At 36.7% G+C, this 14,900-nt stretch overlaps 1 protein-coding gene across 1 annotated transcript in view; it reads left to right on the top strand.

The window, feature by feature from the left end:
* The window catches only part of ICE1 (interactor of little elongation complex ELL subunit 1), a 65,577-nt gene that overhangs the window by 13,673 nt on the left and 37,004 nt on the right, over positions 1-14,900 (top strand). The window contains exons 4-10 of the mRNA XM_066374779.1: positions 29-53; positions 783-894; positions 2,446-2,522; positions 3,508-3,545; positions 7,467-7,549; positions 7,760-7,799; positions 7,885-7,941. Coding sequence (XP_066230876.1) covers positions 29-53; positions 783-894; positions 2,446-2,522; positions 3,508-3,545; positions 7,467-7,549; positions 7,760-7,799; positions 7,885-7,941 — 432 coding nt within the window. The remainder of the gene's footprint in view (positions 1-28; positions 54-782; positions 895-2,445; positions 2,523-3,507; positions 3,546-7,466; positions 7,550-7,759; positions 7,800-7,884; positions 7,942-14,900) is intronic.

The raw sequence follows: 14,900 nt of genomic DNA, 5'->3' as shown, positions 1-14,900 counted from the left end.
TAAAATTCTCAGACTTTTCTTTAACAAGTTTTACAGCTGCAGTTTGCCAGAAGGTAAGCCATTTGTTTTCATAGTTTTTTCGGGGGAGGTATTTATCAGCCTAGATTTTTAAATGGGTACAAAGTACCATATTAGGATTGATACATTATTTAGAATGGTGCTTTGGGGCACATAATAAAAGACGATTCATGTTTTCCTTACTATTAAATTGTCCAAATGAATTTCTTACTAAGGTCTTAAATTATGGCTTGATTTGACTTTTCAATCAATTTTTACTGATTGTGTTGCCATTGAGATGAAGCTTATTGCTATATAATTATTGTCTTCTATGTGAATGTTTAATAGGCTTGTTTATCTTGTATATTTGAGATAATTTAAAATAGACTTGATTACATTTATCAAGAGGCAAAAAGAATGATTGTAAACTGAGTCAAAATTATCCAATCTGAATTGTAAAATTGTCTATCATTTTGAATAATGGAATGAGTTCAAGATTGGAAAAGCCAACTTACTTGGCAGATTGCCCGTTAATATAATTCTCCAACAGATCTGTGGTGTCTGCGTCTGTAGTGGCTTTTCAATATACTTTTATTAGAACAAGACTAGAATACCAAAGAAATAAAAAGCAATGTGAGAGTTATGTTGGTATAAATAGAATGCATTTAAGAAAAGAAATTCTTTTTGTTTTGGTTTAGAAAATAATCTAAAATCACCGATAGATAAATTTAATAAATCACTGTAGATTCTTCTGTGATAATATTGATGCATTGTCTTATTTTTAGAGAGAACAGTACTCTGCATCACCAAGTGGAACAGATGCTTCAAAAAATTTCTCCTCTGCAGAAATGTCAGGAAGAACTTGGATCTTTAAAAGCTGAGCTAGAAGAGAAAAAGGTACCTAAAGTAATTTTCCTCCAGAGGTTTACCTTCAGTTAATTAACAGGTGCTAATTCACTGTAATGGGAGGAGACATTTTAAATGTTAACAAAGGAAATAATGCTAGTCAAGACTCTTTAAGTGTGTTACTATACTTAAGAACATTGAACTAGTTGATTTATGCCTTGGTCCTTACAGTAATAACTAAATCTGTAAATCTGTGTCAGTTGTTTTTGCTTTATGAGAGGTTCGGTAGAGAAACCGTCTAGCTGTGAATTTTTATGGCTTTATGTATCCTGCATTGCTTTTCTTTTCACATTGTTTTTGTTTGTTTTGCTTTAAGTATAAAATAACATGTAAAATTTTAAACTTAAAGGTAGAGAAATTATGTTTTTCATTTCAAGGTCAAGTTGTAATAAAACTATTTAAAATATAATCGTGTGTGTGTGTGTGTGTGTCTATATATATATATATTGGTTTACACTATAGGAATCTTAGAAGAGAATCTCTCACTTTTACAGTTAAAAATCTGAAGCCAATAAAGTGAGGTGGTTTGCATAAGACAAGCTATAGCCAAGTTGGGATGATCTTGGTTTCTCTGCCTGTTTTCTGTGTTCTTCTTAGGATAGTATTTGTGCCTCCCAGTCTTCAAGTTACGGCATCTAGTAATGCCATGCACCTATCCGAGGTCTTATCTACCTTAACAGTGATTAATTTTTCTATTTCTTAAGACTTTCTGTATTATATATTTGACTATGCAGTGAAACTTGAACACAAAAGATCATGACATTGAATTTTGTCTACCTCTGATTATATAGTAATTTCATCAGCCCTCTCTGAGGAAATAGGAACTGGAGTAAGACCTAAGAGTGATAAGCCCTCTATACTCACTCACTGTGACTTTGGAAGACTGAGTTAGTGTGTGGACCCTCAGACTCCTCATCTGTGAAAGGAGACCATAAAGTCTACCTCTTATAGCTATGATGATTAAAGATATGTCATATATACATTATATTATGTGTTTACTGAACAGTATTATATTATATTATTATATTATATTATATTATATTATATTACATTATATTGCTATTAAATAACAGTTCTTTTCCATTACATAGTGTCTATCAAGGTGTATGTATTGATTGGTTTTAACACATTTTCTCCAGTTACTGTTAAGTATAATGACTTGTATATTTTTTCATAATAGTAATAATAGCCTATATTAAGCTCTTAAAATTTCTTTAGGTTTTGTTGAATTTTAATTGGTTGAGACAAAAATATTAGCTATTCAGTATTATGAAGATTTGGAGTTGCCTTAAAATCAGTATATTTTAAATTTTTAGCTTTGTTTGATTATATTATTAATCAAGTAACATCTAGTAAGGATCTGGTTATAGTCTTTAAAAATGTTCAATGAATTGTACTTTGGTTTTCTGCCCAACATAGTATTAATTTAGTTAATTTCATATTGTTGAACGATAATAATTTAGCATTTCAATTCAAAATAAGTTGTTACTGATAGTCATGACCTTCAAATTGACAGTATATATCTATTAACTTGTTTTTTAGAGTTCTCTAAAGTTGTACCAGGATACTCATCAGGAGTATGCTCGTATAAAGGAAGAATGCTTGAGAACTGATGCTCAGTAAGTATTTTTAAAATTACTATGGAAACAGGGTTTTCGTCTTTGAAAAGTTTTAGGTCAGGAGTGTTTCTTTTATTTGTCTTCGGGTTTGTTGAATGTCTCTCAGTCTTGGGGTCCACATCTGTCAAATGGAAATTATAATTACCTTTGAAGGATTATAAGGAGGGTTAAATAAGCTATCACGGGTCAAAAGGCTGCACAAAGAAAGACTTCTGTAAACATGTTTATGACTGTGTGTGGCATGTATGCTTGTTGATCTGTGTGTAGAAACATTATCCACTTCTTTCTTTTTATCACTCCTTTAACAAATGGCATACGGAATGGGTGTCTTTGTTACCATTCATAAAAAGGGCTGTTCGGAAGCATCCAGTTTATTATTTTAAAATTTAAAATAATACTATGTATTATTGTTCACATTATTCAACAAATTTGTGAGCTACACATACAGTAGTTAAATTTTGATATAGCAATAACTCAGAGGCTCTTTATCCAAGAGTTACTTCCCTTTTCTGACTCAGATTTATCCTAAAACAAGTGTACATCTCCAGCCATGGCCTATCATGGTGGTGCGGTGAGCACTCCTGCCATCCATGCTTCCAAATGTAGTATTAGCTACCTAGAGGCTGCACTGACTCCAGGAGACCATCTGAACACATCAGCTTGGCTCACAGATGAGGCCACTACAGTTCAGGGAGAAAAAGACAGATTTCTTTAATCCGTTTTAGAACTATTACACACTAAACAGTGTACTATTTTTTCATAGGTTTGCTCTACATTTAGAAAAATTTCTGGTAGTTTTAATGGTTGATGGGTGATATTCGTTGTGACTGACATTTACTTTGATATATATATAAATCTCAGTAATTAAAAATAAATGTACCACAAACTGTAATGTATAGTTTTTGTTATTTATGTATACACACACATACATGTATATGTATATATATTACTTTTGATTATTTTAACACAAAAATTTTATTGTTAGGAAGAAGAAACTAGAAGCCAAGGTGAAGAAGCTGGAAGGTAATTGGCACTATTGTTATCTAGTTGCTCACTGATAACTGTAAGAGGTTGTAGTAGTTGATTGAGAGTGGAGTTGCTATGGTTTTGGTGGTGCATCCCTGGGTATTGCATTAAGGGTACTGTTTGGAAAAAATTTGATTACTAGATTCCTTTCAGTTACCAGAAAGTAGCATAAAAATGGAATGTGGCAAATCCTTAAAATGTTGCACTCAAAATAATAGCAGCCTATACTTTTACTATAAAAAGCAGGAACTAATTAATACAAAGTGTATTATAAATAATTTAATTTTGAATTTGACCAGGCAGTGGCACAGTGAATAGTGTTGGACTGGGACGCAGAGGACCCAGTTTCAAAACCCAAGGTTGCTGGCTTGAGCACAGGCTCATCGACTTGAGTGCAGGCTCACCAGCTTGAGCACGGGCTCACCAGCTTGAGCCTAGGGTCGCTGGCTTGGGCGTGGGGATCATAGACATAACCCCATGGTCGCTGGCTTGAACCCAAAGGTCACTGGCTTGAGCAAGGGCTCACTCATTCTGCTGTAGCAACCCCCCCCCCCCCGCCCCCGGTCTAGGCAGATATAAGAAGAAAAATTTAATTTTGAAAGTTAAATCTCATGAGGCTTTCTCTTTTTTTTCTAATGAAATCAGTGGTTAGTAGAGAAGGTTGCTACTTTTAGTACCAAGAAACTTGATGTATTTAGATAGTTATGACAACACCCATGGAGAGATTTGCATGAAATTCCCTATTTTGGGGAATGGTCACTTTGTCCTCCGTCCTCCCCACACTCCACTGTTTGGTTAGGGGCTTCTGGTCCATGTTGAGTAGGCAGAGTGCAGAGGGGCCATGGGAGAATCCAGTCAGTTCTCGTGGGGTATCTAAAAACCTTTTCAGGAATTGAATGCAAAATTATTTTTCTTCTGATTTCTTCTTCCATTGTGTGGTTGGGATGTGGAAGTAACATCCAGTAGAGACGAGCGGGGCTCTGCCAGACCCATCCCCCGCCCATGTTTTATTCCAGTGTGGGCTTGAGCTATCCTCTTACCTGCTGTAGCTTACTGACCCTGCTGTTTGCTCTTTCATCATACTGTATCTGCTTCAGAGAATGGTATATTTTTTGTTTCAAGTGTGAAGGAAGGATTTAAATTTAGTTGGATCAGGACATATAGATAAAAGACAATATATCTAGTCATCAGTTTACCTAGATTGAACTGGATGTTTTTAGACCATAACTCTATAAATATTTTGTTAACAATTTTTTCCTTTGACTTGGTTGTTGCAGAATTGATAGTATAGCAGTAAGTATGATAGTACTATGTTCTTTCTAAATATTGCCACCTTTTGCTAGTATGTGGAGATACGTATTCATGGAAATGTTTTTAAAGAGGTCTGAAATGTCTGTGAGACTACAAGCAGCTTTTATTTTTTATTTATTTTTTACAGAGACATAGAGTGAGTCAGAGAGAGGGACAGACAGATAGGAACAGAGAGAGATGAGAAGCATCAATCATTAGTTTTTCATTGCGCGGGTTGCAACACCTTAGTTGTTCACCGATTGCCCTCTCATATGTGCCTTGACTGTGGGCCTTCAGCAGACTGAGTAACCCCTGCTGGAGCCAGCGGCCTTGGGTTCATGCTGGTGGGCTTTTGCTCAAGCCAGATGAACCTGCGCTCAAGCTGGCGACCTCGGGGTCTCGAACCTGGGTCTTCCGCATCCCAGTCCGACGCTCTATCCACTGTGCCACCGTCTGGTCAGGCTACAAGCAGCTTTTAAAACAATTCTTTTGAAGCAAAAGTGTAGCCTTTATTTTTCATGTCATAAAATATTTTTCCCTAGTAAACAGTAGGGCAATAATCAGGTAAAGAAATACTCAGGCTTGTTAAAATGATTTGGGAAAGGATTGTTACTCTGGTGTTTTTTGAGAATTTACTTTTCATAGTGATTGTGTATGAACATACCGTATTTCACCATGTATAAGACGCACCTTAATTTTGGGGCCCAAATTTTGAAAAGAAATGGATTATGTAGTTACTGAACGCAAGTTTTATTCATCATAAAATTCATACAGCTCCTCATCACTGTCAAAACTCCCATCTATTAGCTTGTCCTCATCTGTGTATGATGAAGAATCACTCTTCAACAATGAGCACAAAAACAAGTATGGGAAATGGAAGTAAAAAAACCTAAAACCAGCCCTGGCTGGTTGGCTCAGTGGTAGAGCATCAGCCTGGTGTGCAGGAGTCCCGGGTTCGATTCCCGGCCAGGGCACACAGGAGAAGCACCCATTTGCTTCTCCACCCCACCCTCTCTCCTTCCTCTCTGTCTCTCTTCCCCTCCCGCAGCCGAGGCTCCATTGGAGCAAAGTTGGCCAGGCGCTGAGGATGGCTCTGTGGCCTCTGCCTCAGGTGCTGGAATAGCTCTGGTTGCAACAGAGCGATGCCCCAGATGGGCAGAGCATTGCCCCCCGGTGGGCATGCCGGGTGGATCTCGGTCGGGCGCATGTGGGAGTCTGTCTGACTGCCTCCCTGTTTCCAACTTCAGAAAAATACAACAAACAAAAAAACCTAGAACCACTGTATAAGACGCAACTAGTTTTTAGACCCCAAGATTTTCAGGAAAACGAAGTGTGTCTTACACATGGAGAAATACAGTATTCAAGTAAAGTCAGTAATACTGTTGCCTAGAGTGTACACAGACTTTGCTTCAGAACCAAAAACAGGAATGTATCATTGGCTGAAGATTCACTGAACAGCTATAAAAATGCTTTAAAAGTACATTTTACCCTGAACACTTGAGTTTTAACTGTGTGGGTCTACTTACACATGGAGTATTTTCAGTAAAAACTGTAAATAAATATATTTTTCTTATGAATTTTTTTTTCCTATTTTTCTGAAGTGAGAAGCAGGGAGGCAGGGAGACAGACTCCTGCATGCGTACAACCAGGATCCACCCAGCATGCCCTTCTGGGGCATTGCTCCATTGCAACTGGAGCCATTCTAGTGCCTGAGAGGGAGGCCATAGAGCCATCCTCAGCACTCAGGCCAACTTTGCTCCAATGGAACCTTGGCTGTGGGAGGAGAAGAGAGAGAGAGAGAGAAAGGAAAGGGGGAAGGGTGGATAAGCAGATGGGCGCTTCTCCTGTGTGCCCTGGTCGGGAATCAAAATTAATTTCTTAATAACATTTTTCTCTAGCTTTGTTGTAAGAACATAATATATAATACACATAACGTACAACATGTGTGAAGAGACTATTTATGTTGGTAAAGCCTCTGATTAATAATAGGCTATTAGTAGTTAAGTTTTGGGGATTCAAAATTATATGAGGATTTTTAACTACTTGGTGGTCGGCACCCTTAACCTCAGTGAAGTTCGAGGGTCCACTGTAGATCTGTAATAAAGGTATTAGCACTCAGAACTATTAGCTCTTTGAAAGGAATTCCAAAAAAGAATAACAGTATCGTAAGTATAGAGGAGATTGTCCCTTCTCTCAAATAAAGAGAATGGTGTTAACTGTATTCTAAGATAAAATTACAGTTCTAAAATCTGTAAACCTTGAATATTGCTGATTGTTGAAGAACAAGGTGGAGGGGGACATAGCTTCCCCCTCTCTAAAGGTTGTGCGTGTTGGATTCTTGCCTGACTAGAGGATTTGGGTTGGCTTGTGAGGGATTGCAAAGAATTCTTAGAAGGGCCTGTGCCAGTACTATGGTTTTATAGATAATAGAGATAATATTTTAAGTTAAAAGTGTTTCTGCATTTAACCATGTGGATAAAATACTGAAAGAACAGTAATCTTTTATAAATTTTTTTCAAAGTTTTAACAAATGAGAAAAACTCTCAGATTAGATTTTGAATATTTTATTAATGGTAGTTATAAAGTTCGTAAATTATGTTTTTTCTTCCCTTCCCTTCTAAAATAAAGAGGCTGCTGTCAAGCAAACGCAGGACTTCAAGCAACTAAGGAATGAAAAGAAAATACTTGAAAAGGAGTTTAAGAAGACACAGGTAACAGATAACAGTACACACGTGTTAAATTTCTGACTTCAGGGCTTCTTCGTGTCCTTTGTAAACGCAGCGTCCTAATCATGCAGGAATCAGGAGGGAGGCCCCCGCTGAAAACAGCCAGCAGTGCCCATCAGGCCGCCCCCTTACAGTAGGTCTAGAATGGCTGCACTTCTGTACTTTGCAAACATTGTTAATGTTTTGTTTTCACAGGAAAGGCTTGATGAATTTTCTAAACAGAAAAATGAAAAAGGTGAGTATTAAGTTACTGGCTTACATAAAAATTCTGTTTTGATATATAGTATTCTTTTTTAAGTGTATTTTCCCTACATTTTTAGAATTGAGACATATTGGAACACAAATTTCAAGTGATTCTTATGGAAGCGTAGATAAAAGTAAGTATATTTCAAGTTCTGTTTTTATTTCTGTGCACTACTTTTAGTGGTCTGGGGGTTGCTTGTTGCTCTTATTGCAACATTTAGTAGATTTTTTCATGGTGTCTTATGTCATGTCTTCATTAAATCCATATATTTTATCACCATACTGTCTAATAAAATAACTGAAAAAAAATAACTGAAAGAAAGCATGAAAAAGCAGAATTGTTTGGGTAATGAAAATAAATTAGATATAATTTCCACACTTTCCAATAAATAAGTAGTTTTTTGATTAGTTTACAATTTATCAAGTTAATTTCTTAAATTTATTAGGTCTCAAATAAAAATTGTTAATGTCAGTCAGGAAAACTGGAGTAAGTGTATTTTTGGAAGACAAGAATTGAGGGAAGACCAGCCCTGGTCAGATAGCTCAGTTGGTTAGAACATCATCCCAATGTGCAGAAGCTGTCAGTTTGATTCCTGGTCAGGGCACACACAGGAACATATCACTGTTTCTGTATCTCTCTTTCCCTTTCTCTCCCTCTAAAGTCAATACATAAATTAAAAAAAAAAAAAGGCAGAATAATTTAGGGAAGTCCAAAAATTACAAGGAAAAGTAAAGTGGTAGTCACAAAAATCACAAGGAGATTACAGATGCAAGTGCACCTTTTATCCCTGAGTGATCTTAGGAGACAGAACCCTGGAAGTTGAGAAATTGGGGTTTTCACTTTAATATTTTTTCTATACTCTTACTTTTCTTCTTGGTGTTTTTGTTCTCTATTTTTAAAAGGGGGATTATGAGTTTCTTCTCTGTCAACCCTCTCTTTTTTTGTTAGAAATAAATTTAAAATGTAAATAATGGTGTTTTCATGTCACTAACGTATTTTTCTAAATAGGTATTATTAAAACCACCTATATTATTGTGTACAATGTAGAGTATCTCCAGAAGTCTCCTTTATCCTTTTATTCTTCATTTAATATATATATTTTTAATAGCATGGGATCATTTTTTTCCCGTGGTTTAAGGCTTTAGCATTTCACGGTTGCCTGGGCACTGATTTATCACAGTCACTGATACATAATTTGTGTGCTTTTGACTTCATTCTTCCTGCTCTTTTGTGTGGAAAGTGAGACTTAGTAATAGCTGTTGCTGAGAATGAGTGCTGGACAACACTTGACTTTCCCAGGTAACAGTCAGCTGTTGAATTTAATGTTCTCTTTTTAACTGACAGGTTTGCTCTAGGATTTGGCTCTTCTCAGGCCTTACTATTTCCAACCTGGCCCTCCCACCCCCTTCTTATAGTTGCTCCCTGTTCCTACTTCTGTTTTATTTTCTTCAAAAAACGTGTTACTATCTCAAGTAAAATTGTTTTGTTTTTATCTTTCCTTACTATGAGGGCAGGGATATTGTTTGTTGTGCATTTTACTTTTTCCAAATAAATAAAGTCTTTAGGAATCTGCTGATTATTAAACTGTGAACCTTGATGGGTTTAATTCCCAATTTTTAAATGTATCTTGAATGCTTTTCTTTGTTATTACTTGACGTCTGAAAGAGATGTACATATTAGGCAGTGCTGATTTCACTTTAAAAAAGGCTGCCTGAGTCTACTTTTGCCTTTCCTTCCTTTCAAATGCCAGTAAAAATGGCAGATAATGAAATGTAGCTCTTCTTGATACTTAAAAGTTTAGCACTAGTGGGAGAAATTAATGAGGAAATGTAAAGCAGTTGGTGTCAGTTGGTAATTAAATCCCAAATTACAGAGAAAATAGCAACCTCAAAAAGTAAGTCTTTATGATAGAATCCCTGTGTTTCCTCAAAGCAGGGGTGGGGGGGTGGGGGGGAGGCGCACAAGAGCCGCATTTCCACACCATTGATTAAGAGGTGAAAGTGTGCAACTGCAGGGTTCAGAAATAGTTTCTGACATTTGTCCACAGACTGTGACCCAAAGTTCAGTTGTCTTAGTTACACCATGAGAGGCACCCAAAGTGCTGGAAAAATTTGGGGAATTATGGTTACTTTGAAGGATAGCTGTTTCTTGTCCCAGAAATTGAGATGTTTATATCAGGTCTACTGGAAAGTTCTGTCTGTTTCTGTCACAACAAGTTTTGACACGTAAGCACATGTTTATTTGGCGCATGTGTGCTTCTCTATTTTTATCACTTAATGCAGCGGTCTCAAATTCGCGGCCCGCGGGCTGCATGCGGCCCGCCGAATAATTTTGTGCGGCCCGCAGACTAATCCACGAAGTTCAAAATATTTTGGATAAAATTAAGTAAGCCTAGGGGCCTACTTGTATTTTTCATTTCTCTAGCATCCTAGCTAGATATTAGCTTAGTTAACAGCAGTTGTGATGCGAACTACAGTTTCTGGTCGTTTTGTGACACTGAGTAAACTGCATGTATGATTGTGCTTGTTGTACTGATTTTTTTTTGTTTTCAACTGCAGTGAGAAAAGTGTTGTGTAACAGTTGCCTTTTGTAGACCTAGTGCGGCCGCCGAACGGCTGTGATCTTGCTCTGCGGCCCACATGCTGAGTTGAGTTTGAGACCCCTGACTTAATGTATACATACTGACGTAGCAAATTAACTAAAACAAAGTTGATTCACGTTAGTCTTATGTGTGAAGCGATAGTGTACACATGGCTACTGATAAAGTTCATTTACGCCACTGTAATTTTTACGAATTTCAACAAGGAAGAAATGCTACAGAAGCATGTAGAAATTTATTGAAAGTGTTTGGTGAAAGTACAGTTTCTGATAGGACATGCAGAAGATGGTTCGAAAAATTCGAAACAGGTGATTTCGACCTTTCTGATAAGCCACGTTCTGGGCGACCATCTTTGATCGATGACGATGTTGTTAAGACCATGTTGGAGCAAGATCCTTTTCTGACAACATCAGAGATTGCAGAAAGGCTTAATTCAGTTCAGCAAACCATTTTGGACCATATTCGGAAGATAGGATTGGTGTGGAAATATTCAAGATGGGTGCCACATGAATTAAGTCAGAAGAATTTGGATGATTGAGTCGTCATATGCACATCTCTGCTTGCTCGGAACAAAATCGAGCCCTTCTTGAACCCGATGATAACTGGGGATGAAAAGTGGATTACCTATAAAAACATCGTAAGGAAAAGGGCATATTGTGAACCCGGAAAACCTAGCCCTTCCACCTCTAAACCAAATTTGACTCTGAGTAAGAGAATGTTGTGTATATGGTGGGACGTTCGAGGACCAATACATTATGAGCTTTTAAAACCGAACGAAAAGCTCAGTTCAGAGAAGTATTGTCAGCAACTGGATAATTTAAAGACAGCAGTCCAAGAAAAGAGGCCAGTGATGTTCAATAGGAAGAACATCATACTGCATCATGATAATGCCAGGCCACATGCTGCTTTGAGGACTCCTCAAAAAATTGCAGAACTAGGCTGGGAAATTCTGTCGCATCCACCATATTCCCCGGACTTAGCACCCTCCGACTATCACTTGTTTTTGTCCTTACAAAATTTTTTGAAGGGCAAAAAATTCAAAAATGAAGAAGATATCAAACACGCACTGGTTCAGTTTCTCACATCAAAAGATAAAACATTTTTCAAAAATGGGATATACAAATTGCCCTCATGCTGGCAAGAAATCATTAATAATAATGGCAATTATATTATTTAATAAAGTTTATTGACGGTAAGAAAAATTTGTATTTTGTTTTATTCCAAAAACGGACAGAACTTTCCAGTAGACCGTATATATTCCATGTAAGTCCTCACAACAGAGTTTACTTTGTCTCCCATCTGAAGGCAGGGTTCTATGGGCTAATGAGTGAGAACCTACATTTACTGCGAGTATAGGACTAAAAATGTAGGCTGAGGAAACATACTCAGGTTATCAAAGATGTCCTGCCTAAACTTTCATCCAAAACAGAGAAAAAGCAGTGGCAAGAAAAAAAGCACCAAAACTCAAGAAGAGCTGGTCCCTGAGGAAACAGTATGAAATTATGAACCACATAAAATATTAGAAATTGAGTTGTATCCTTAGAAGCAGTCTAAGAGCATGTACATAGGCTGCTACTATAAAATTGGAGTTGAGGTTCTGAACCATTAAAAATCTGACTAGAAATATACCCACTAGAAAGGCTGAAAGGTTCAGTGGACAAATAAAAGATAGCAGACCTATTGTGGGTATCTCTGAGAAAATGGGAAAAAAGAACAAGGAAATAAAAAGTATTAGAGAAAAGATAAGAATCTGGAGTATATAGCTGGATGTCATAATATGTAGTCATCTGTTAAGTCTTCTCAGGAGAACAGAGCCGAAGGAGGAAGGTGATCAAGAAATAATAGAAGGAAACATCCCAGAGCAGAGCATAGATATGGTATTTATATTGCAAAGGCTTTCCCAATGTTGAGCATGACTTTTGTGTATGATTTCCATCTCTGATAGGAAATGCATTTAAAATCAAGTGAAGTAGAAAGATTAGTATAAAGGGATGAATGGAGAAATTCCAAGCAAATGCTAACTTGAAATTTGTAATGTAAGGTAAAAAATAATTCAAGCCTAGAAATGAGTTTACATGGATTAAAAAGGAATATCTAGATTGATTAAAGGTATAGTTTACAGAGAAGAGACTGCTATCATGGATCAAAGAGCATGAAACTATGTCATGTAAAACACTTGGAAATTCTAGGGGTAATGGCCAAATCTGTTTCATGAAGATTTACGTTTCTCATAAATAGCAATACAGACAAAATAGGAGATAGAATTTGAATCATAACTGCAAAATTGATGATTTACATATAATATGACTCTTAAACCATAATCCTATGATATAAAATAAAACATGTAAAAGCTGACTATTTACTAATATTATATAAAACACTAAGATATTGATGTTTAATAAGATACTAGTAAAAATATTTCCCATGCCCCAAAATTTTATCTGTCTGGTAAGTGTAAACACATAAACCAAACAAATTCCTCTTGGATAACAAGATAAAAATGTAAATACTAAACTGTTTTGGAAATAAACAACAAGAAGGCAGTATTTATTAAATTTTTGAGGCATTGCCAATATGGTATTTCAAAGGAATGATTTGTGGTCTTCATTGATTATTTTAGAAAGCAAGAATTACAGAAAATGAATGATTTAGAAGGTAGGAAAATACAGTAGACATCTCAGGAAAATAGAAGAAACAGTTGATTAAGATGAAAACGTAAGTTAATGAGACAGGAAAGTAAGCAATTGATTTGAGACCCTTAAAACCAGTTACTGGTTCTTTGTAATACTGGTGAGTCTGATCAAGAAAGAAAGGAATAAAAATCCAACATCAGGGATTGAAAGCTATAAAATTATAGTTGGAGAATCTTTTTTTGTTGTTGGTTTTTTTTGTATTTTTCTGAAGTTGGAAACGGGGAGGCAGTCAGACAGACTCCCACATACGCCCGACCGGGATCCACCTGGCATGCCCACCAGGGGGCGATGCTCTGCCCATCTGGGGCGTTGCTCTGTTGCGACCAGAGCCATTCTAGCACCTGAAGCAGAGGCCATGGAGCCATCCTCAGCGCCCGAGCCAACTTTGCTCCAATGGAGCCTTGGCTGTGGGAGGGGAAGAGAGAGACAGATAGGAAGGAGAAGGAGAGGGGTGGAGAAGCAGATGGCCACTTCTCCTGTGTGCCCTGGCCGGGATTTGAACCCAGGACTCCTACACGCCAGGCTGACGCTCTACCACTGAGACAGCCAGCCAGGGCTATAGTTGGAGAATCTTTTTTTTTTTTTTTTTTTTAATATATATACAAAAATCTTCAGAGTCAGGATGTAAGTTACAATGATTATAATAAACATAAAATTTATATTATAGTTGGAGATTCTTAATTCACAAATTTATATGCAGACTTGATCATGTTAATGAAATGGGCAATTTTCTATGAAAACATACTGAATTTGACTCAGAGTATTATCTGATTATCAGAAAAGTAACCTGGAAGAAATAAAAGTGAAAAAATTAGTTAAATCTCTAACACCATAGAAGATCCAGGTGGCTTACAGATGCAGATGAGTTCCGTAAAGCCTTCAGTGAAAATGAATGTATTATTTTGTTTCAGAATGTAGAAAAATATGCAGTGCTATCTGTCTTATTTTCTTAGACTAGCATATTCCTGTACCAGAATCAGTTAAGAATAACATCACATTCTCAATACTCAGATTTCTGTCACTTAGGGGGATATAAGAACTCAAATCTATACTAGTCATTGAGAATACAGACAAATTCTTAAGAATTTCTCTGAGGAATACTGCAACAACTGGTTGGTTAGGAGAAAAATTGTCTCAATTCAGCACTAATTCCTCATAAAAAATTTGGTGATGTAATAAAAAAAATAATTTGCACTTGAGAAATGTGAGACAGGAACATTGCTGTCAGGAACAAGACAAGCGTGCTTATATCTCTGTTTTGTATATATGTGAGGCCTCAGGCAGTGAGGGAGAGTAAACAAAAGACTAGGAGCTGTATATACTAATAAAGAACAGTCAGAATTGTCATAATTTCAAATGATATGATTAGAAAATTGAAAAGTCTCAGCCGGAAAATACAACTGTAGGAGGTGGGACAGTGGAGATATAAACATCGAACACACATGTCATGTAACTATTAGAGCAGGAATGGAATAAGAACAACCCATTCTCAGATGGCGACAGAGCCAGCAGTATCTAGGAGACCTAAAAGCAGTATGCTGTGCCTCTGAGGTTAACTGAGAAGCACTCCTGAAGAGCATTAAGACCTGAATATGTAAATGAACATTTTATGTTCCTGGATTGAGAGACTCCAGATAAGGATGTGGATTTCCCCCAATGTATTCAGAAATATGCGGTCTCACTTAAAATCCCACTGAGGTTTTATATGGGAAAGGACAAGCAGATGGTGAAGCTTTATCTGGAGGAATAGGTGTTCAGTGTTCAGAATAATAATATTTTTGAAAAGGAAAAATTTGAGCA

The sequence above is a fragment of the Saccopteryx leptura genome, chromosome 1 (assembly GCF_036850995.1).
Source record: "Saccopteryx leptura isolate mSacLep1 chromosome 1, mSacLep1_pri_phased_curated, whole genome shotgun sequence".
Lineage (NCBI taxonomy): Eukaryota > Metazoa > Chordata > Mammalia > Chiroptera > Emballonuridae > Saccopteryx > Saccopteryx leptura.
This window is presented reverse-complemented; position numbering and strand designations above follow the sequence as displayed.